Source organism: Bombina bombina, chromosome 5 (genome assembly GCF_027579735.1).
Source record: "Bombina bombina isolate aBomBom1 chromosome 5, aBomBom1.pri, whole genome shotgun sequence".
Lineage (NCBI taxonomy): Eukaryota > Metazoa > Chordata > Amphibia > Anura > Bombinatoridae > Bombina > Bombina bombina.
This window is the reverse complement of record NC_069503.1, coordinates 203,718,667-203,742,866: the sequence shown is the minus strand read 5'-3', so window position 1 is coordinate 203,742,866 and position 24,200 is coordinate 203,718,667. Positions and strand designations below refer to the sequence as shown.

Genomic DNA, 24,200 nt, shown 5'->3' with positions numbered 1-24,200 from the left:
GCAGATTATAAAATGTATGAGAAATTGCATTTTCAGGTTTATTTGTATATATGAAATAGCTGGTTTTGTGCTTTTAAACTTCAGCCTATTACAATAGGTTGAGCTTGCAGGTAAAATAAGATCTCATTATGTTATCATTTTGTGTACACACACTTGCTTCCTTATCTTATATTTGTTTGTAAACCAAAGCTCAATATTTCAAGAGAACAAAGGAGAATTATTATTGTATTACTTATCTCTTCTACACTCCACCAGAAGTGTAATTTATTCTGCTGGCTGTGTTTACAAAGCCTGTCTATAGCCTTGACTTAAGTATAGAAACTTTCAGTATAGGTGGGGATACCACAGGCTAAATCAGCTATTTAAAATGCTGAAATAAGAGTAAACAAGCTACTTGTAAACAATTTAATACAATCCAGAATATAAAATGGATCATTGTGAACAAATTAAAGGGGAGATATGTTGGGGGTAAACTGTCCCTTTAATGTGATGCAGATTTAGTTAAAGCGACAAAAAGGCAAATCGTGCTTTAAAAGCATTTTAAGCTGTCATATTATCAGCAACATGTACAGGGTTTATAGAGCTGGAGTAGTTTAGGCAGTACAGAGACGTTAAAGGTGCAGTGTACACCAGTTTTCATATAACTGCATGTAATAGTCACTACTATAAAGAAGAATATGCACAGATACTGATTTAAAAATCCAGTATAAAACCTTTTTAAAAACTTACGTAGAAGCTCTCAGTTTAGCACTGTTGATGAGGTTAGGCTGGAACATCCACTGAAAGGGTCGGGGAAAGAGCAGACACTCCCCACTTCCCTACATATGAAAAGACAAATTACACATACAATAACATCAAATAATCTGTAGACCTGGGTCTACATCTGATACTTTGGGGCTTGGTTAGGAGTCTGAAAATCAGCACAATGTTATTAAAAAATAAGCAAAACTATACATTGCTACAAAAACACTCCCAGATGGGTTATATAAATGGATCATCTACAAAACATTTATGCAAAGAAGAATGTAGTGTACAATGTCCCCTTAAATTATTGGCATTGTTCCATTTAAATTGTATTTCTTTCATATAGCAGGTGAGAGTCCACAACCTGTTACATATGGGCTATACATTCCTACCAGGAGGAGGCACAAACTCAAAAAGCCTATAAAGCCCCTCCCACTTCAGACATACCTCAGTTTTTACTTTGCCTTCGTTGGAGGTGGTTGAAGCATAACAATGTGCTTGATTTCTTCATTGAAAGGCGCTTCAGAGCATATTGCAGCCCACTTCCCCTCAGAGTACAGTGCTTGTCAGAGAGATGTGTTTGGAGTTTTGCCTTAGGAGTCAATGTTTTCGCCTCAAGGGAAATCCTTCATTGGCTCTCTGTAAATTCTGTTGCAGGGACTCAGTGTCTTCTACCTCCCTTTACAGATCGACATTATACTCCTATTCCATTACCTCTGCTGATATGTTTCAGTACTGGTTTGGCTGTCTGCTCCTCGATGATTAGTGGATGAGTGCCTATTGGTAAGTTGTTTCCTCACACAACATTATTAGGGAGATTGTTATTCCCTCTTTGTGTCATGATCCTAAGAATGCTTCAGAAAGATCTTTGCTTTTGTTGGATATTGTTAGAGCATTGAAATATTATGTTAATGCTACTAAGTTTTTCAGACAAACTTCTAGTCTATTTTTTTTTCTTTTTCTGGCCTTAGGAAATGTCAGAAGGTCTCTACTATCTCTTTATCCTCTTGGTTGAAACTTTTGATTCACAAGGCTTATTTGGAGGTTGGTCAGCCTCCACCACAGCAGATTATAGCTTATTGTACTAGGTCAGTTGTCACTTCTTGGTTTTTCAAGAATGATGCTTCAGTTGATCAAGTTTGCAAGGCAGCCACTTGGTCTTCTCTTCATACCTTTTACTAAATGTTATCATTTTGATGTTTTTGCTTCCTCTGCAGCATTTGGTAGAAAGGTCCTTCAGGCAGTTGTCTTAGTTTTGATGATTGTGCCTATAGTTTCAGTTTGTCAATAAGAGATATATTTTCTTTTAGGTTGTGGCTTTTTTCATTCACTCCATTTATTGTTACTCAGGGACTTCCACAGTTTTGGTATTGGTTCCCATATGTATCAGGTCATGGACACTCGCCACCTATATGAAAGAAAATATAATTTATACTTACCTGAAAAATTAATTTCTTTCATGATGGTGAGAGTCCACAAGCCCCCACCCTTATGGGGCTAATTCTTTTTTAGCACATCTTCTTTCCCGGCAAATAATTTTTTGACTTTTTCTCCTTCTTACACCTCACCACTTGAATATGGGTTAAACTGAGGTATGTGTAAGGTGGGATGGGTTTTATATTATTTTGAGGAAACTTTGCCGCCTCCTGGTAGGAATGCATATCCCATATGTAACAGGTTGTGGACTCTTGCCACCATGAAAGAACTGAATTTATCAGGTAAGCTATAAATTATTTTTCCTTTGCTCTATAAACCAGGCTTTATCAGACTTAGATGTGTTCCCTAACGTCTCTTAATTATTATTTTATTTTTTTTAAAGCTATCATGTGTACAGTAAAACCGGATGGAATTCCACAGTTATGTCGAACAGATGAAATTGGAGAGCTCTGTGTCTGTGCGCTTGCTACGGGTACATCATATTATGGTCTGTCTGGCATGACGAAGAACACATTTGAGGTGGGTAAAATAAGGGACATACAAAAATTGTAAAAATAGAAATTCATGTTTTTTATATAATTTTATGCAATAACGTAAAAATGTAATTACTAAAGACCTTTAGTTTCTTTTCAGGAAGGTTTATTTTTTTGCTTGAGTTTTATCTGACTTTATATAACCAATTACCTTGAGCTTTGGAGACTGGTAGTGATCCCACACAGTCAGATGTGTCTGATGTTAAAAATATTTATTTCCCTAAGGGAAACTGGGATACAACTTGTGATTAAATTGGTATTTCTCTATATGACACAAACCTTGTCTGAAAGTTTGTACAGTTTATTCTTTGTTTATCGGTTATCCTGTTGAAATTCTTCTACAGAAGGCACAATAAACAAAATGTTATAATTTATATGTAACAATATGATAGTCGCGCATATTAAGGCTGGGGATAACCCTATGTCTACCAGAAAGGGCTGCAACGCATTACAAGTGTAAAGTGAAGAGTGTTAATGCTATTTTACAAGTAATCTTAATGGCAACAAAGGTCTCGGCATAAGAGCTTGCCGTCATAATGCACTATACAAAACCTTCAGGCATTAAGAGGTAAATTTACCTCCTGGGACATCCACTGTTTTGGTTTTAAGGAAGAAAATAAAAGGTATAATTGAACAGATATAAGACATTTCTGTGGTTGAGTAAGGAATTATACTTTTTCCTATATTTAAAGGGACATGGAACCCATAATTTGATTCAGAGTATATCATTTAAACAACTTTCCAATTTACTTCTATTATCAAATTTGCTTTATTCTCTTGGTATCATTCGTTGAAGGAGAAACAATGCACTGATGGGTAGCTATCAATAACAAGGGGCAGCTAGCTCTCTGTATTGTATTTCTGCTCATGGGCCTGCCTAGGTATGTTTTTAAACAATGGACACTAAAAGAATGAAGCAAATTAGATAATATTAGTGTTACGGTTACCCTTAGTCTCGCTGAGAGATGGACCGCTTAGTAGCCTGGATCCCTATTGCTAAAGAGGGGAGAAGCTGCTTTCCATAGTATTCTATATGAGTCTCACAAATATAGAATAATCTCCCTTAGCTGTAGTACAGCTAGGATACCCTTCTGCCCACAAAAACGAGTCAACGCTGCGATTGAGGGTCAAACAAGAACTCAGCACTGGGATGCCCAGCCTGCTTTTTATTAAGGTTACATGCACACAGGGCACTCCCAGGGGGAGAGGGGGGGGAAGCACAAAATCCCCCATCACACATTTAGATAGAGAGCACTGTCCTTTGACAGGCCACAATAGGATTACAGTACTTAAGATAACAAGTTTACAAGTTCATCTTATCAATTAGCAGTCTGGCTCCAGAGGTGATTAGACAATGGGATTGGTTATCCCTAAACTTAGAGCTGAGGCCAGCAAAAATGTGTATTTAGGCAATAGTTTCTAAAAGCTGAAAAAAAAGAGTTAACTCTTTATGAAATGATACTTGTTACGGTTTTCTTGGAGCCCTTCTTAGGCGCTGGCTTGCTGGTTCAGGCATTGCTGCTGGGAAATAAGCTCTTCACAACAAAATAACTAATGCTTCTGTAACAGTGCTCCCTTTCTGTGGAACACTCTGGCAGACACGGTCTGACCCCTTTTCGGGGCAGACTAAGGCTGTCCAGACCGCTGGTTATGCAGGGCTGAGGTCTGTTTGTCTGGACAACCCGTCGGCGTTGCCATTCTGTTTCCCAGGTCTGTAAGTAATGGTGAAATTGAAGGGTTGCAACGATAAGCTCCAACGTAATAGCCTGCCGTTATCTCCAGAGACCCGGTTCAGCCACACCAACGGGTTATGGTCGGTGACCAGAGTGAACTCCTGACCATATAAATAGGGAGTCAATTTCTTTAATGCCCACACCAAAGCCAAACACTCCTTTTCGACCGCTGCATAGCTGACTTCGCGGGGCAGGAGCTTCCGGCTGATGTAGGCAACTGGATGCTCCCCTCCATCTTCGCCTACTTGGCTGAGGACAGCTCCCAGCCCGAACATGGAAGCGTCTGTATGGACGATAAAACGTTTGTTAAGGGCTGGGGCCGCCAAGACAGGAGCGTTAATTAGAGCATTTTTGAGAGCCTGGAAAGCCGTTTCACAGTGGGGAGACCACAGGACCTGTCGAGGTAAGTTCTTCTTGGTCAAGTCAGTCAGGGGTTTGGCAAGTGTGCTGTAGTCTGGTACGAACCGTCTATAGTACCCTGCCGTGCCCAGGAAGGCTAGGACCTGAGTCTTAGTGATGGGGGTGGGCCAATTGGCGACAGCTTCTATTTTGGCCGGCTCTGGTCGCTGCTTTCCACACCCCACCCGGTGACCCAGGTACTGTACCTCGGCCATCCCAAAGTGGCATTTTTCTGGCTTCAGAGTCAGGCCAGCAGCCCGGATCTGATCCAGAACCATTCCCACATGAGCTAAGTGGTCCTCCCAGGACTCACTGTGGATCGCTATGTCGTCCAGGTAGGCGCAAGCAAAACTCTGGAAGCCATCCAGGAGCCTATCCACCAAGCGCTGGAATGTAGCTGGGGCATTCTTCATCCCAAACGGCATTACCCTAAACTGATATAAGCCGAATGGGGTGACGAATGCCGACTTGGGGATAGCCTCCGGGGCCAGGGGAATCTGCCAGTAACCTTTGCAGAGGTCAATAGTGGTCAGGTAATTTCCCCTGGCTATACGATCGAGTAGCTCGTCTACCCTGGGCATAGGGTAAGCGTCCGTCACGGTATTTTCATTGAGCCTCCGATAGTCTACACAGAACCGGGTGGTCCCATCTTTCTTGGGCACCAAGACAACTGGGGAGGCCCATGGACTATCGGAGGGCTCAATTACCCTGAGCTGGAGCATCTCATCGATCTCCTTCTTCATTCCTGTCCTAACTGCTTCGGGGATTCGGTACGGAGCCTGGCGCAAGGGAGCTTGTCCCGGAGTATCTACCTGGTGGGTGGTTAAAGTAGTGTACCCTGGCTTCGGGGAGAAGGTGAGGTGTTTGGACTGGAGGAGTTGGTTGAGCTGCTCCCTTTCAGTGGGGCTAAGTCGGTCCCCTATCTGAACCTGCGCCACTATACCTGTGGGGAGACTCTTTTCTAATAGGTCTGGAATGGGTAAACTGTCGGGGTCTTCCTGAGGGGAACAACATACGGCCGTCACGTTCTCTGGTCGCTCAAAATATTCCTTGAGCATGTTTACATGGAATGTCTTTCTAAGATTGTTGTCATGGCAGCTAGCTATCACATAAGTGGTGTCTCCCCTTTTCTCTACGATCTGGTAGGGACCCTGCCAGGACGCCTGCAATTTGTCTGTCTTCACCGGCTTAAGTACTAACACCTTTTGTCCTATGGTGAAGATTCTCTTTCGGGCCCCCCGATCGTACCATACTTTCTGTCTTCTCTGGGCCAACTGGAGATTAGCCCGCACGGATTTGGCTAATTGCTCCATTCGGTCCCTGAGTTCCAGCACGTATGGCACAATGGGGACACCGTCAGCCTCCATCTCTCCCTCCCAGTGCTCCCGGATCAGGTTTAGGGGTCCCCGTACCTTTCTTCCGTAGAGCAACTCGAAGGGAGAGAACCCTGTCGTTTCCTGGGGCACCTCCCGATAAGCAAATAGGAGGTGCGGCAGGAAGCGTTCCCAGTCTCGGTATTCCTGAGTGAACGTCTTGAGCATTTGCTTGAGGGTCCCATTGAACCTCTCACACAGCCCGTTCGTCTGGGGGTGGTATGGGGAGCTCAGGAGGGACTTAATTTTGCAAACCTGCCAGAGTTGTTGGGTTAATTCAGCCGTAAATTGGGTGCCTCGGTCGGATAGGATTTCTTTTGGAAATCCTACCCGGGAGAACACCTGTACTAGTGCATTCGCTACCGTATCCGCTTGTATGTTGGATAGGGCGACAGCCTCTGGGTACCTGGTAGCGTAGTCCACTACGGTAAGAATGTAGCGCTTACCGGAGGGACTAGGGGTAGCCAGTGGTCCCACTAGGTCAATAGCAACCCGGCTGAAGGGTTCCTCTACAATGGGCATATTTACTAGCTGGGCTTTAGGGTGATCGCCTCGCCTTCCTACTCGTTGACACACATCGCAGGTGTTACAGTAAGTTCTAACGTCAGCGTGCACCCCTGGCCAAAAGAACGTGTGAGTAATGCGGTGTAGGGTACGGGTAACGGCTAGGTGGCCTGCTAAGGGGATGTCGTGGCCTATTTTGAGGATTTCTTGACGGTATTTGTGGGGCACTACCAGCTGTCGCCTACGCTGTCCCCTTTTCTCTGTCCAGCGGTATAGTTTCCCTTTTTCCCATAAGAATGTTTCGTTATCTGCCCCGCCCCCTCCGGTCTCTGCTCGTTCCCGGTACTTTTGTAAGGTCGGGTCAGTCTTAGACTCTGCCTCGAAAGCATCTGGGGTGTCCCAGGGTATGGGGCCTAACCTGTCAGGCAAGGTCGGGGTAGGTCTTACCTGTGTCTCCCGCACTGGTGAGAGCTCTCGCTCCGTCCGGGCTTGGGCCCGTGTAGTCACTGGGTCCGCCTCGTTGTTGCATACTGGAGCATAGGCAGAAGTCATGGGGCCCAAATCGTTGCCCAGTAGTACTTCGGCAGGTAAATTATCCATTAGGCCCACGTTCACAGCCCCCTTTCCCGCTCCCCAATCAAGATGCACTTTAGCTGTTGGAATTTTGTACACATCCCCCCCCGCCACTCTAACGGCCACAGTCTGTCCGGATCGCTTGTGCTCTGGCACCAAATGACTCTGTACCAGCGTGATAGTAGCCCCTGTGTCTCGCAATCCCTCGGTAGATCGCCCCTCGAGCCATACCCTCTGCCGATGGTGCTGGCGGTTATCTGAGGCAGCATATACAGGGTCTGCCTCGTGAAGCGGCCCCACATATCCCTCCATAGGGGCCTCTTGGTTAACACAGAGGGCCCGGGCTGGACGATAGGACCCAGAGGGGTAATTGTAATTCCTGGGTGTCTGGTGCGTATTAAGGGGGCAGCTAGCCATGAAATGCCCTGGTTGCTTGCATCGGTGGCAAGTCGGTCTGTGATGCTCAGAGCTGTTATTGGGTGGTCCTGAGTGTCGGACGGGCCCTGTGGGCACCGGGGCTCGGAATTCAGCACGAGGGGGTGCACGGTAAACCTCTCTGGGTTCGACCCGTGCTGGAGCTCGGTAGTTCATGGGTTCGTGAAGACGGGAGTCATAATGTTCATCGGCCAATTTGGCTGCTTCTTCTAAGGTAGAAGGCCGCCTGTCTCGCAGCCATTCCTTCCCTTGCTGTTCCATGCCATTATAAAAATGTTCTAAGAGAAACAATTGTAAAATTTCCTCCCCAGTCACCGCTTTACTTCCGCTCAGCCAGTGATTTGCCGCTCTCCGCATTCGGTGCGCCCATTCCATATGGGTATCGTTAGGCTTCTTTTCCGTGCCCCGAAACTGTCGGCGATACGTGTCCGGAGTTACAGCGTACCGTCGCAACAGTGTCTCCTTAACTAGCTCATACTGTGTCACTTCCTTAGCACCCAGAGTACGAAAGGCTTCCAGGGCTCGCCCGGATAGTTTCCCAGACAATATCGTGGGCCACTCTCTGTTGGGAATCTGGTGCAGGGCACATTGCCTTTCGAAGTCCGCCAAATATTCATCAATCCCTGTCTCGCTCTCTAGAAAGGGTCGAAATGCTGTATAGGGTATCTTGGGCCTCCCAGCATTTTCGACAGGGATGATTACCTGCGGGGCTACAGCATTGCGGTGTGCGTTCGCTAGGTTGAGTTCGTGGGCTCGAGTCTCTCGTATATCCTCGTCCGCCTCCGCCATCAACTGCTGTACCAATTCCATGGAGGGGTTCGGCCCGTATAATGAGAGCCTTTCCCGAACAATCCTGGTTTTTTCGTCACTAATCGTGGTCTGTGTTTCCACCATTGTGAAGCTCTGATCCAGTTCGTTCAATTCTGCGATCAGCTCTCTCCTCGGCCGGTTGCTGGTGTACCCCCCTCTGCTTTCAAGTAAATCCTTTAGGGTTGTACGCTTCAATTTTTCGTAAGCGCTCTCCATCCGTTCTGTACCTCTCCTAGGAAATCCAGGAAAATCCCGCCGCTGCCGCCAAATGTTACGGTTACCCTTAGTATCGCTGAGAGATGGACCGCTTAGTAGCCTGGATCCCTATTGCTAAAGAGGGGAGAAGCTGCTTTCCATAGTATTCTATATGAGTCTCGCAAATATAGAATAATCTCCCTTAGCTGTAGTACAGCTAGGATACCCTTCTGCCCACAAAAACGAGTCAACGCTGCGATTGAGGGTCAAACAAGAACTCAGCACTGGGATGCCCAGCCTGCTTTTTATTAAGGTTACATGCACACAGGGCACTCCCAGGGGGAGAGGGGGGGGAAGCACAAAATCCCCCATCACACATTTAGATAGAGAGCACTGTCCTTTGACAGGCCACAATAGGATTACAGTACTTAAGATAACAAGTTTACAAGTTCATCTTATCAATTAGCAGTCTGGCTCCAGAGGTGATTAGACAATGGGATTGGTTATCCCTAAACTTAGAGCTGAGGCCAGCAAAAATGTGTATTTAGGCAATAGTTTCTAAAAGCTGAAAAAAAAGAGTTAACTCTTTATGAAATGATACTTGTTACGGTTTTCTTGGAGCCCTTCTTAGGCGCTGGCTTGCTGGTTCAGGCATTGCTGCTGGGAAATAAGCTCTTCACAACAAAATAACTAATGCTTCTGTAACAATTAGTAAATTGGAAAGTTGTTTAAAATTTCATGGTCTGTCTGAACCATGAAAGTTTTATTTTGAGTATACTGATCCTTTAATATTGAATGACTAGTAACATTACACATACAGCACAGGCACATTACACCTTCTGGTGGCACCCAAAGATCATATACTCCATATTTTCTTAATATTGTATACACACAAGTGATCATATTGCCCAACTTTATTTAAAAATATATTTGTTTTCAAAATCTGTGTTTCCTATTTGTTTATCATGTACCAAGATACAAAGCTTGAAAATCAGACTTGGTTTAGAAAACAAAACAAAAACCACACCTTGTGGAAATTGCTAACACTTCTGTATTTAACATGATTTTTCATATTTTTGAGGCTGTAAAATATCTCATATTCACACCTCAAGCAACCATCTTGTTTGTGTGATATTTTTGTGATAACTTTCAGCAAAAGATGTGGTCAGTGAGAACAGATAATTTATCATTCATCTTGTACATTAAAACTTTTCTTGAGATATTCTGATTTAAAGAAATTATAAAAATATATATATACATGAGTGTATGTGTATGTATGTGTGTGTGTGTGTGTTTTAATTATTTAAATACATATGTGTGTTTATATATATATATATATATATATATATATATATATATGACTTCCCACACTTTGCAACATTTACTATAGACACATCTTCTTTCCTTCCACACGTAGACAGTCCACGACTTCATTCCTTACTGTTGGGAAATACAACACCTGGCCACCAGGAGGAGGCAAAGACACCCCAGCCAAAGGCTTAAATATCCCTCCCACTTCCTCATTACCCCAGTCATTCTTTGCCTTTTGTCACTATTGGAGGTGGCAGAGAAGTGTCGGAAGATTTGGATAGTCCTGTATGGGTATGTTCCCTTCAAGAAAGGCCTGGAGTTTTAAGTAATCATGTCAACCTCTCAGTGAGAGTATTGATGAAAGTTAGAGTCTGGAGATGCAGGGAAGTTTTTCTGCGAACCCATCCAGACTGTCGCTAACAGCTCCTGAGCAATCAGTGTTGGGGAGTTTCACTGCTTGCTGCTACGCACTCAAGTCCATGTCAGAAGCGCTGCTGCAAAACTGTCACACTTGAGAGGCTGTGCCTGTTCCACAGCATGGATCTGGAGGGTAAGACCATTTTATATATATATATATATATATATATATATATATATATATATTTTAAAACACTATACAGGGTCACAGTGTGGCTCCTTTATACCTCGATAGGATCAAGGGTTAATATATCCTTTAAGGAGATTATTTGAACAGTTTGGGGATTTATATCTGCTTAATGTGAGTTTTTTTAGGCTCATAGGCTGTGTGTGTTTGGCTTGGAACAAACAGGTTTCACTTTTGTTTTTGAAGTGTTGCGCAGCTCATAATAGCTTGGCGCCCTTTTTCATAGCTTTCATTTCCTAAGATCCTGCTGCAGACATCACTCCTGAGGAGAGCGTGCTCCTTCGTGGTCCTGAAGGACGTGGTTTGCGGATCTGGTGGGGATGCCCTCATCTCCTTAGTAGAGGTTACTTTGTCACAGAGATCTGCTGATACAGGGTCCCTTCGTTCATTAAAATCTAGATTATTTGAGGCTGACTGCGTGGAGATTGAACGTTTAGTCTTAGCCAAAAGAGGGTGTGGAGAGCATGGCTTTTCCTGGCATAAGGTTAAGGTTGCCAGAATTTTAGCTTTCCTGCAGGATGGACGGGAGAAGGGCCTATCTGCTAGTTCCCTGAATGGACAGATATTGGCCCTGTCGATGTTACTACACAAAAGGTTGGCTGAGCTTTCGGATGTGCAGTCCTTTGTTAAGGCTCTGGCTAGGATCAGACCTGTGTTTAGATCTGGGGCTCCGCCTTGGAGCCTCAATCTTGTTCTTAGTGTTTTGCAGCAGGCGCCGTTTGAGCCTATACATACTGTTGACATTAAATTGTTATCTTGGAAGGTTGTTTTTTGTTGGTTTCTGAGATTTCTGCTTTGCAATGTGATCCCCCTTATCTGGTTTTTCATGCTGATAAGGCAGTTTTACGCACTAAACTAGGGTTCCTCCCTAAGGTAGTGTCGAATCGTAACGTTAATCAAGAAATTGTTGTTCCTTCCTTGTGTCCTAATCCTCCTTCAGCGAAGGAACGTTTGCATCACAATCTAGATGTGGTTTGTGCCCTAAAGCTCTATCTTCAGGCTACTAAGGAATTCAGACAATCTTCCACTTTGTTTGTCATCTATGGAGGGAAGCGTAAAGGACAGAAGGCTACTACGGCCTCTCTATCTTTCTGGTTGAGGATTGTCATCCGCTTAGCTTATGAGACAGCGGGACGACAGCCTCCTGAGATAACTCATTCCACTAGAGCAGTGGCTTCTTCTTGGGCTTTTTAGAACAAAGCCTCAATGGATCAGATTTGTAGGCGGAAGGCCTACAAATCTGAAGAAGGCGGCTAACTGGTCCTACTTACACATTTTTTCTAAATTTTACAAGTTTGATGTGTTTGCTTCGACTGAAGCAGCTTTCGGGAGAAACGTTTTGCAGGCTGTGGTGCCCTCAAAATAGGGCCCGCGTCTTTTTCCTGTTCCCTCCCGTTATTCATTCAGTGTCCTCTGGAACTTGGTTATAGTTTTCCCAACATTAAGGAATTAAGTCGTGGACTTTCCCTGCGGTATGGAAAGAAAACATAATTTATGCTTACCAGATACATTCCTTTCCTTCTTGGCAGGGAGAGTCCACGACCCCGCACGTAATTTATTTATTTTTTATGGACGGCTGCCTTTTTATATTATATCTTTTGGCACCTTTTGTTCCCTGATGTTTCTCCTACTTTTCCTTGTTCCATCGACAGAATAACTGGGGCATAGGGGAAGTGGGAGGGATATTTAAGCCTTTGGCTGGGGTGTCTTTGCCTCCTCCTGGTGGCCAGGTGTTGTATTTCCTAACAGTAAGGAATGAAGTTGTGGACTCTCCCTGCCAGGAAGGAAAGGAATTTATCTGGTAAGCATAAATTAAGTTTTTCTACAGCTAAAGGGAAGTTTTGGTTTGATCATTTCTTTCAAAGGTGTTTTAGGAAAAAAAGGTCTTGTGCATATGAAACAGTAGCAATCTATCTTTTTCTGAGAAACCATGTAAGTAAAACCATAAAATGAAATTTGGACACAATTGATACTGAAGTGTTTTTTGCTCACTAGCTGACGCTGAGACCCCCATAGTTGCAGTTGTTGACTAAGATGGTCCCCCCACTAGCTGAACAAGAAAATTATTTCAGCAAAGTAAAGTGTTTTTCAAATTAAGTGAAATGTTAATGAATTTTGAATTGAGAACCCCCTCCTATTTAAATAGGTCCATAATAATAACATATCAGGAACATTGACTCAGCATCTATGGATCCACTTGTCAACCAAGGCTTTAAACCCAGTGAAATATATTTAACAAATGTTTTATTTTTTTCTGAACACTTTTTACATCACTGTTCCCATAATTATGTTCTTATTAGCTCTTTTCTGTATGATGTTCTCTTGCGGAAAAAAACTGAATCAGTAGCTGCCTAGTACAAGTACAACATTGCCTGCAATTTCTCAGGCTTTTTTACCCTGTAGAATTCTTACATTGACTTCTGACCACTTAAAATAATTTCTTCAGCATCTCTGCTGGATTTTTTATTCAAATTAAAACATTTGGAAATATGAATTTTGATCTCCAAAACTAAATGCTAGACTCATCAGAAAGGTGAGATTGAAATAAATACATTAATTAGAAGACTGATTGAAGAACGCTGTTACAGTTTTCAACCTGCCTGTAATTTTATCTGTGCGCTGTAATGATGGTTTTCAGTAGTTTATTTTTAGCTTTTTTTGATCAAAATGTTTTCTTTGGGATTATGTTAACATCATTAAATATAACCCTTTCAATGCAGTGTAAACTGTTTATAGAAAAGACAGCTTAGAAATGAAGCAAATGTTATTAATTGTCATTGATTGGGTTTGCAAAGTATTATTATTATCATATTCTGCAGCACTATAGACATTGGTGCAATATACAATAGTGGCATTTATCAGAGGCTTTAATAGACCAGATGAGTGGGTAAAAGACCCTGCCCATGAGTTCCCATGTGTCGTAGATCAGCTTGCGTGAAGGTGAGTTACATGACAACTGTGAGCTTACATGCCAAGGATGTGCAAGGGGAACTGGTGAAGGAAGGGGGAGAGCTGCCGTAGGGAAAGGTTAGCGTACATTGTATGCATCCCTGAACAGTGGAAATTTTAAGAAACTCTTGAAACCTTGAAAGCTAGTATTGAGTTTTGTGGAGCGAGATAGAGAGTTCCACAAGATTGAGGTGAATTTGGAGTCCTGAAGACAGGAATGTGAGAAAGTAACAAAAAAGGAGAGAATTAGGTCTTGGTCAGAGTGAAGGAGGCATTGAGGAGAATGTCTGTAGACAAAGGAAAAGATCTAGAACGGAGCAGTGTTATTGAGGTCCTTGAATGTTAAGGATTTTTTTTTTATGTTATCCATGATGCTAGAGGACGTCAGTGGAGGGATTGGCAGAGAGATGCAGGTGATGAGCAGCAAACGTGTAAGGAAGATCAGCCTAGTAGAGACATTTATTACGGTTTATAAAAGGAAAAAGACAGCAGCTAAGGAGAAAGAGACTTTTGTATAAATTGATTATAAACACAGTAAAGTTTTTTATTTGTCACTAAATTTACTTAAATTTTCCTGATACAAGACGCTTGTTTTAACCACTTTGCTGCTAAGCTAAGCCTTTTTCAGACCCCTGTGCTAGACAGATTCTTTTTTTCTGCTTTGTACATTTTAACACTATTATAAGTATTTCAGTGAGTAACCAGCACAAATTAGAAAAAACAATTTAAGATTTTAGCAAATAATATTGAAAATGGCCAGATGGCCACTGTACTAAAGTAGTATAAAATAAATTATGCAATAATGTTTTCAGGACTTTATTATTGCTCTGAAACATATAAAACAAAAGGCTATATTTCTATTTTGGCCTTAGAGAAAACTGTGTGAAGAAGTTATATAGAAACTGCTAAAAATGTGTAGCCTGTGTTTTTAATTGAAAATTTGTGATGAATGTTTACCCTATATTTATCATATAAAGAGTAGGGAGGGAGACGTGTTTCTTCACATTTTTTAATAATAATGAATATTGGCCTTATTTGTTCTAAAAGAATGTTGAGTGTCTCCGGAACATTCAACATTTGTGCAAAAAAGGTTTACCTTTCCCTTTATCAAATATAAAATTATAATACTCCGATATCAACAGCATGTTGAGTCCAATAGACTTTATTGAAATAATTACGATGTTATATTTGTATGTTGTCATTCAGATATAGTTATATTTGATATTCATTTATTACATTTGATATTTCAATGTTAACATTCAATTTATTGAAACTTTTTAATGGTAGAATGAATGTCAAGAGGAACATTAGTTCTTCAGTTTGAATTTCAAAATGGCAATATTTGCCTATTTTTACAAAAAGCAGACTTTAATAGAGAAACCATAAAATATATTATCTATACAGAAACCCTATGATGAAACACATCAAAAGAACACATGATACCATTAGGCATCATTCTAACATGCATTGTATAACTGCAGTTATTTCTAATACATCACTCGTCTGTCTGTTTTTAGGTATTTCCAATGACCAGCTCAGGAGCACCAATAAGTGAATATCCTTTCATCAGGACCGGGCTTCTCGGATTTATTGGCCCAGCTGGCCTTGTCTTTGTTGTGGGAAAAATGGATGGTCTGATGGTTGTTAGCGGAAGGAGACATAATGCAGATGACATAGTAGCAACCGCATTGGCAGTGGAACCCATGAAATTTGTCTACAGAGGAAGGTTAGTTTAAAAAAAAATAAAAAATTCCATGATCACCAATGGTTTTCTTTACTTGTTTTAGCCTTATGTTGCAGCAGTTAGCTCCGCCTATAACCTGTCTCTCACTCCAACCATTTATTACTGTAAACCCTGTAACTATTGTTATGTACGCATTGTCTTTTTCTTATAGGAGTACTAAACCTACATTTTTTCATTCATGATTCAGATAGAGCATGCAATTTAAATTTGACTCCTATTATCAATTTTCTTTCCTATGGCATAGAGAGTCCATGAAACATTCTAATTACTAGTGGGATATTTACTCCTGGCCAGCAGGAGGCAGCAAAGAGCACCCCAGCAAAGCTGTGAAGTATCACTTCCCTTACCCATAACCCCCAGTCATTCTCTTTGCCTTGATCACTGGAGGATGGCGAAGATGGTGTCTGAAGATTTTTTTTTTTTTAAATTAAATTTTTTATTGATACAATCCAACAAGAAAATAAACAACAGAAAAAAAGACAGATGCAAGTCAATACAGCAGTAAATTGTTACGTCATTGCGAGCACATGAGGCTGTTAACATTTGGCATATTCATAGATGGGCCTATGCGTTTATTGACTATGGTAAAGTGATATTACTTGCCTATAAGTACTATGTCTCTATTTTACAATATTAGAAGGAGTAGTAAATGAAAAATATACAATGTGATATACAGCTCCCAGATGGCTTAGTATTAACAGGTTTATATAGAGGTAAACAAGTGTACATAAATATAAACAATAACATTGAATTAAATATAGATAACAATACATATTTGGACCTTCATGACTCTATATAGATATGTATATTTGTATATTTCCAGAGGCAAGGCAGAAGAGAGAGGGGGGGGGGATAGGCGATGATGGGATTCTCTGATAACCAGGGTTCTACAGTATTATAGTTTAATATTATCTAATCTGGGAAAAGAGCCAGCCACGGATGCCAAATCAAAGTATTGATCAACCTTATCTAGTACTTTAAAGGAATATTGCTCCATCAGCCTAATATGTCTGATTATAGATAATACTTGTGTGAAAGACAGTGGGGTTTTATTCCTTGTGTCTGAAGATTTTAATCCTTTTAATTGGTACTTTTCCCTACAAGCAAGGATTGGGGCTATGATGTGTCCATGTCAATCTCTTTAGTAAGAGTAATGGTGGCTATTAGCAGTTAGAAGACGGCGAGGTAGTCTTTGCTTAAACGTCTAACATTATTGCTACCCCTATTATAAAAAGCCAGAGTTGGTTACTCTGTTCTTTTTTTTCTATAGCTCCCTAGTAGATATGGTGAAGCTGCCGCACCTCAGAAAACAGCTCCTGCATGACAGAGCACGATCCACAGGTCAGTGCTTTCCCTTCTAGGTTTGAAGGTACCGGCACTATAGAGGTGAAACCCTTGTGGAAAGTATTTAAATCTGTTTTAGGGGCACTGCTTTTATGTGAAAGAGGCATCGTTTTTTATTGGGGGCTCAGAGATGGGAGAGTGTATGAAGTGTTTGACAGGTGTTTGTTTTACTTCTTACTTATTGCAATCACTTTTCAGCTCAGCTTATCGGCCCAATCACTTTTGCTGTGCTGCTGTTGGTTTTTGTGCTGTTTTTCTTTGGCACTTCCGGTTTTCGGCTTCTCCGTTCAGATCGGAGTTTGCTGCGGCGAGTGTGGAGGCTGCATTTTCTTCTTTCTACAGTGGCAAGTGGATTTGGGTGTTCCGGTAGCAAGGAGGTGTTTTTGTTACCGGGTGTGTCCGGTTTTCTGTGCTAGTGGGATAGCAGAGCTGAGGGTTTTTAGTGCTTATTTATGTTTTATTTCTTCATATAAATAAACAATTTGACATTTAAATTTTTTGGTTGTGAACTGATACTCAATTATGGACACTAATGCTGAAGTTGATTCATTTGAAAAATACTTATTGTGTTTGGAGGCTAAGATAATTCCTCCTGTACAGTTTTGCTCTTCATGTTTAAATAAAACTTTAAAGTTTAAAGATAAGATGTCTCTCAGGCTAGTGTTATTCTAGCTACACCTCAGATTTCCCCTCAAGCTTCCCAAACAGTGCCCTGCGGTTCCTCTCAACCTCCTGGGGATGGTTTTTTACCTGGGGATTTCGCTGCGCAGATTACTTCTGTTGTTTCTGCAGCTTTATCAGCTTTTCCAAAGGTTTCTAGTAAACAAAAGAGGAAATCTAAACATATTGATGTTAGTAAGGCTGACTCCGCTAAAGCTGGGTTATTCAGTTTGTCTCAATTATCTGATAAGGATGATTCTTCAGTGGCTTCTGAAGGGGAATTGTCAGATTCTAATACTGTAGTGACAAATTCTGCAGATTCAAAGCAGATTAATTTCAGATTTAAGTTTGAACACCTTTGAGTTCTTTTGAAGGAGGTTCTTGCTACTTTGGAAGAATCTGAATATGTTGCAAAGAATCTAAAGAGGTCTAGTAAGCTTAATAGAGTATATGATGTACCCTCATCTATAGAAGTATTTCCAGTTCCAGACCGTATGGCAGATATTATAACTCAGGAATGGGATAAACCAGGGATTCCTTTTTCCCCTATTCATGACTTGTGGCGCACGGTGCCCAAGGTAGAGGGAACTATCTCTACTCTGGCTAAGAGAACTACTATTCCTATTGAAGATAGTTGTTCTTTCAATGATACCATGGATAAGAAGCTTCAGGCTTTTTGAAGAGGATGTACATTCATCAGGGATTACAGTGGCAACATGTTGCTTGTATTGCTACAGTTGCGGGGGCAACATCTTATTGGTGCAATGATTTATCTAATCTTATCCTAGAAGAGACTACTATAGAGGAGATCCAAGACAGGATTGTCTCTCAAGCTAGCCAATATCTTTATTTGTGATGCCAACATGCAAGTTCTTAGATTGGGTGCTAAGATTTCTGGTTTTACTGTTTTAGCTTGCAGAGCTCTTGGTCTGCAGATGTTACATCCAAATCCAAGCTTTTATCTCTGCCTTTTAAGGGTAAAACCTTTTTTGGACCAGGTCTGGCAGAAATTATTTCTGACATTACAGGTGGAAAGGGTTCTTTCCTTCCTTAGCATAAAAATAATAGACCTAAGGGTTGCCAGAATTCTAGTTTTCGTTTCTTTTGTAACTTTAAGGGACAGAAGTTTTCCTCTTCCAAGTCAGATCAATCCAAGTCTTCTTGAAGGTCCGGTCAGCCTTGGAATAGGGGGAAGCACGCTAAGAAGCCTTCCGTTGATTCTAAATCAACATAAAGGGGCCTCCCCCGATCCTGTAGTGGGGGCAGGCTTTTTTTTTCTCCAGAAGACTTGGATACACAATGTTCCAGATCCTTGGGCCATAGATATAGTATCCCACGGTAACAGAATAGGATTCTAATCTTAACCTCCCAGTGGCAGGTTCCACCTGTAAAGTTTATCTGTGAATCAGATAAAGAGAGAGGCCTTCTTAAACTGCGTAAAGGATCTATCATCCCTGGGAGTGATTGTTCCAGTTCCTCTAGAGGAACAAGGTCTAGGATTCTATTCAAATCTATTTGTAGTTCCCAAGGAGGAGGGCACTTTTCGTCCCATTCTGGACATAAAGTGTCTCAATCAATTCCTCAGGGTTCCGTCCTTCAAGATGGAGACCATCCGTTCTATTCTTCCTTTGGTCCAAAAGGGTCAGTTCATGATGACCATATATATGAAGGACATGTATCTTCATGTTCCTATTTACAGGGATCATTACCAGTATCTAAGGTTTGTCTTCCTGGACAAACATTTCCAGTTTGTTGCCCTTCCTTTTGGCCTTGCTACAGCGCCTAGAATTTTTACAAAGGTTCTGGTGGCTCTTCTGGCAGTGGTGAGGCCCCCTTGTTCCAGATACAAGGGTTTGTTTCTTGGGAACAATCATAGATTTCTTGTCCATGAAGATTTTTCTAACGGACGTCAGAAAATCCAAGCTTCATGTTTCTTGGTTGTCTCTCCAGTCTGCTATTCGTCCATCTGTGACTCAATGCATGGAGGTGATTGGACTGATGGTGGCCTTCTTGAACATTATTCCTTTTGCTCGGTTCCATTTGAGAACTCTGCAGCTATGCATGCTCAGTCAATGGAACGTGGACCACTCAGATCTCTCGCAGAAGATAAATTTGGATTCCCCCACAAGAGGCTTCTTTCTCATGGTGGGTTTCACATTACCATCGGTCTTGGGGCACATGCTTCCTGAGTCTTTCCTGGGTGATTGTGACCATGGACGCCAGCCTGTTAGGCTGGGGAGCAGTTTGGGGTTTCTTAAAGACAACAGGGTCTGTGGACTCCAGAGGAGTCGTCTCTTCCAATAAACATCTTGGAGTTGTGAGCATTTTTCTATGCTTAAATAGCTTGGCCTCAACTAGCTTTCGTCAGATTTCAGTCAGACAACATCACCTCGTGGCCTACATCAATCACCAGGGAGAAATTTGGAGTCTCACGATTGCCATCTCTCTGCCATCCACTTAACAGGAATGGACAACTAGGAGGCGGATTTTCTAAGCAGGCAGACTTTTCATCCCAGAGAGTGGGCTCTTCACCCAGAGGTTTTCACAATGATAACTCTCAGGTGGGAGGTTCCAGAGTTGGATTTTATGGCGTTTCGTCAAAAAGATTCCAAAGTACGGTTCAAGGTCAAGAGATCCTCAAGCCGTTCTGGTAGATGCTCTAGCGGTTCCTTGGAGCTTCAACATAGCATATCTGTTTCCTCAGTTTGTAATGCTTCCACGAGTAATTGCTCGCATCAAACAGGAGAAAGTTTCTGTGATTCTCTTAGCTCTTGCATGGCCTTGCACGATCTGGTTTGTGGATCTGGTGACAATGTAATCTTTTCTGCCGTGGAGGTTACCTTTCAGGAAGGACCTTCTACTTCAGGGTCCCTTTCTTCATCCAAATCTGGTTTCTCTGAAGCTGACTGCTTGGAGATTGGACGTCTAAGCTTGTCTAGACGTGGCTTTTCTGAGAAAGTCATAGATACTATGCTTCAGGCTCGTAAACCGGTTACCTTCATTGGTGTGATTCAAAAGGTTTTTTTTTTTTTTGGAACAAAGTAAGGGTTCCTCGAATTTTGGCTTTTCTTCAGGAGGGCCTGGAGATGGATTTGTCAGTCAGTACTTTGAAGGGTCAGATTTCTGCTCTGTCTAGTTCTGCCAGATGTTCAGTCTTTTGTTCAGGCCTTGGTCAGAATCAGGCTTGTGTTTAAATCTGTTGCTCCTCCTTGGAGTCTTAACCTTGTTCTTCGAGTTTTGCAGCAGGCTCCATTTGAGCTGATGCATTCTGTTAGTATTTAAAGGGACAGTCAACACCAGAATTTTTGTTGTTTAAAAAGAAATATAATTTATTACCCATTCCCCAGTTTTGCAAAACTAACAATGTTATAGAAATACACTTTTTACCTTTGTGATTACCTTGTATATATGCCTCTGCAAACTGCCCCCTTATTTCAGTTCTTTTGACAGACTTGCATTTTAGCCAATCAGTGCTATCTCCAAGGTAACTTCACGTGCATGAGCTCAATGTTATCTATATGAAACACATGAACTAATGCTCTCTAGTGGTCATAATGCATTCAGATTAGAGGCAGTCTTCAAGGTTTAAGAAATTAGCATATGAACATCCAAAGTTTAGCTTTTAACTAAGAATACCAAGAGAACAAAGCAAAACTGGTGATAAAAGTAAATTGGAAAGTTGTTTAAAATTACGTTCCCTATTTTAATCATGGAAGTTTTTTTTGGACTTGACTGTCCCTTTAAATTTCTATCTTAGATAATATCAAGAAAGGTTTCCAGCACTCCAATATTTAAAAGGCAATTTTATTGAATATAGCAACGTTTTGGGGTCACAGCTCCTTACTCATGCTCATGAAGCATGAGTAAGGGGCTGTGACCCCGAAACGTTGCTATATTCAATAAAATTGCCTTTTGAATATTGGAGTGCTAGAGACCTTTCTTGCTATTATCGACATTTGGAGGGTTGAGGCGGTACCCTTGGCCTTACGTGCACCCTCATCCTCTGTGCTGTGCTCATTTGGGACTTTTTTTTTTTTTTAAATTTCTATCTTGGAAGGTCTTGTTTCTTCTTGCTATTTCTTCTGCTTGCAGAGTTTCTGAACTTTCGGCTCTGCAGTGTGATTCTCCTTACCTTATTTTTCATGCTGATAAGGTGGTCCTTTATACTAAGCTAGGGTTTCTCCCTAAGGTAGTGTCAGATTGCAATATTAATCAGGAAATTGTTGTTTCTTCTTCCCAGAAGGAACATCTTTTGCATAACTTAGATGTTGTGCGTGCTCTTAAATTTTACCTTCAAGCAACTTTTTTCGTCAGAAAAAAATTTCAACAGACTTCTGCCCTGTTTGTTGTTCTCTGGTAAGTGTAGGGGTCAGAAGGCCACTTCTACCACTCTTTCTCTCTGGTTGAGAAGTGTTATCCGGTTAGCTATTGAGACAGCTGGACAGCAGCCTCCTGAGAGAATTACGGCTCATTCCATTAGAGCGGTTTCATCTTCATGGGCTTTCAAAAATGAAGCTTCTGTGGAGCAAATCTGTAAGGCGGCCAGTTGGTCCTCTTTACATATTTTTTTCCAAATTCTACAAATTTGATTCTTTTGCCTCAGCTGAGACTTCTTTTGGGAGAAAAGTTCTTCAAGTGTTGGTGACTTCAGTTTAGGTTGCCTGTCTTGTTTTCCTTCCCTAGTCATTCTGTGTCCTCTAGCTTGGGTATTGGTTCCCACTAGTAATTTGAATGTTTCGTGGACTCTATGCCATAGGAAAGAAAACAAATTGTTTGCTTACCTGATCCATTCATTTATATCTGGGCATAGAGAGTCCATGACCCACCCTTGTTTAAATTCAGACGACAGTTTTTTTGTACAAACCTCAGGCACCTCTATATACTTGATATTTCTTTTTCCGTTCCCTTTGGCCTAATGACTGGGGGTTATGGGTAAGGGAAGTGATACTTAATAGCTGTGCTGGGGTGCACTTTGCTACCTCCTGCTGGCCAGGAGTGAATATCTCATTAGTAATTAGAATGTTTTGTGGAGTCTATATGCCCGGAAAGAAAGAAATTTATCAGGTAAGCATAAATTTTGTTTTTCTTTGTTCTCATGCTATCATTATTTGAAATGCAAGAATGTAAGCTTAGGAGCCAGCCCATTTTTGGTTCAGCACCAGGGTAGCGCTTCTTGATTGGTGGCTAAATTTAGCTACTAATCAGCAAGCGCTATCCAGGGTACTAAACCAAAAATGCTCCAGCTCCTTAGCTTAGATTCCTGCTTTTTAAATAAAGATAGCAAGAGAATGAAGAAAATTGATAATTGGAGTAAATTAGAAAGTTGCTTAAATTGCATGCTCTATTTGAATCATGAAAGAAAAAATTTGGGTTTAGTATCCCTTTAATCTTGACTATTCTCGTTTGACTGCATTTGATTGAGAATCCTTTCTTAAAGGGACACTGAACCCAAATTTTTTCTTTTGTAATTCAGAAAGAGCATGCAATTTTAAGCAACTTTCTAATTTACTCCTATTATCAATTTTTCTTTGTTCTCTTGCTATAATTATTTGAAAAAGAAAGCATCTAAGCTTTTTTTTTTGGTTTCAGTACTCTGGACAGCACTTTTTTATTGGATGAATTTATCCACCAATCAGCAAGGACAACCCAGGTTGTTCACAAAATGGGCCGGCATCTAAACTTACATTCTTGCATTTCAAATAAAGATACCAAGAGAATGAAGAAAATTTGATAATAGGAATAAATTAGAAAGTTGCTTAAAATTTCATGCTCAATCTTAATCACGAGAATTTTTTTGGGTACAGTGTCCCTTTAAGCTGCTGTGCGGTTCAACAAAACCCAATTTGCAAGTGAGAGAAAATGGTATGGTGTTAAATGATAGATGATATTTTTACTTAACAAATGGTAGTAAAGAGCCATTGAACGCGTGACTTTGCTGATTGAATGCAAAGTAAGCCCAGCAGTAAATCAACAAATTCTAGATATCTTTTGTATTTTTGTATGTCAACCTGTTATAGAAGGCAAGTTATAAGAGAACCTATATTTTAGCTAGAAGTACATCTTTGTATCCATGAATTAATTTTGTACTGGCCAGATTTAGCGCTGTTAACTTTTTTCCACTGTTTGATTATTGATATATAAATGATCTACTTTTATTTTGAGTAGAAAAATAATTTCCTTTAAGGGAATTACCAGCTATGTACTTTCTTAAAATTAATGGAATTATTTTATTTTTTGCCCAGTCAACAAAAGTAGTTTTTGTATATTTTGTCTTGCCTTATGATGCTTTATATGTACAGTTTCTGAGTTAATATGCAGAGATTTATAATTGATCTCATATTGACGGACACAGTGATACACTATAGCAAGTGATAGGTAGCAGGTTGATACCTGATACAGGGGAATTTAGACTACAGATATAAGCACCTTAGAAAATACATTGCTTCGCTGCCTGGTAGACAACAGTACAAAACCTACTCGAGCCCTCAAAAACATAAATTTGGATTATTAACTGTGCACACAAGACAGACAGGCGGACTAATAAATTAATGTGCACATGACGTTCTCTTTTCTTGTGTTTTTATTCTGTGATGGTCTGCAAAAAGCCAATTTGAATGTAATAATAATGTTTTAGCACATACATCATTCTGCTGGAATATCTAGTAAAAACAAATTATTAGACTACTGTTAGTAAGGAAGCATAAAAAATAGATCAAAGGTTTTGTGCAGCAAACACTAAACGATTGGAACAGACAACATAGTTTGTTACCAACAATATATTAGATGATCTATTTTAGTCCATTAAATAACTGTATAAGGTTATTTGGGTCATGGTCAGTGTAGTTTGGCTAT

General features: G+C 41.1%; 1 protein-coding gene across 2 annotated transcripts in view; it reads left to right on the top strand.

Annotated features, from left to right (window-relative positions):
- DIP2C (disco interacting protein 2 homolog C) overlaps window positions 1-24,200 on the top strand; it is a 911,498-nt gene that overhangs the window by 640,105 nt on the left and 247,193 nt on the right. For both annotated transcript variants that reach the window (XM_053713839.1, XM_053713838.1), the window contains 2 exons: window positions 2,564-2,700; window positions 15,118-15,326. In XM_053713839.1, coding sequence (XP_053569814.1) covers window positions 2,564-2,700; window positions 15,118-15,326 — 346 coding nt within the window. The remainder of the gene's footprint in view (window positions 1-2,563; window positions 2,701-15,117; window positions 15,327-24,200) is intronic.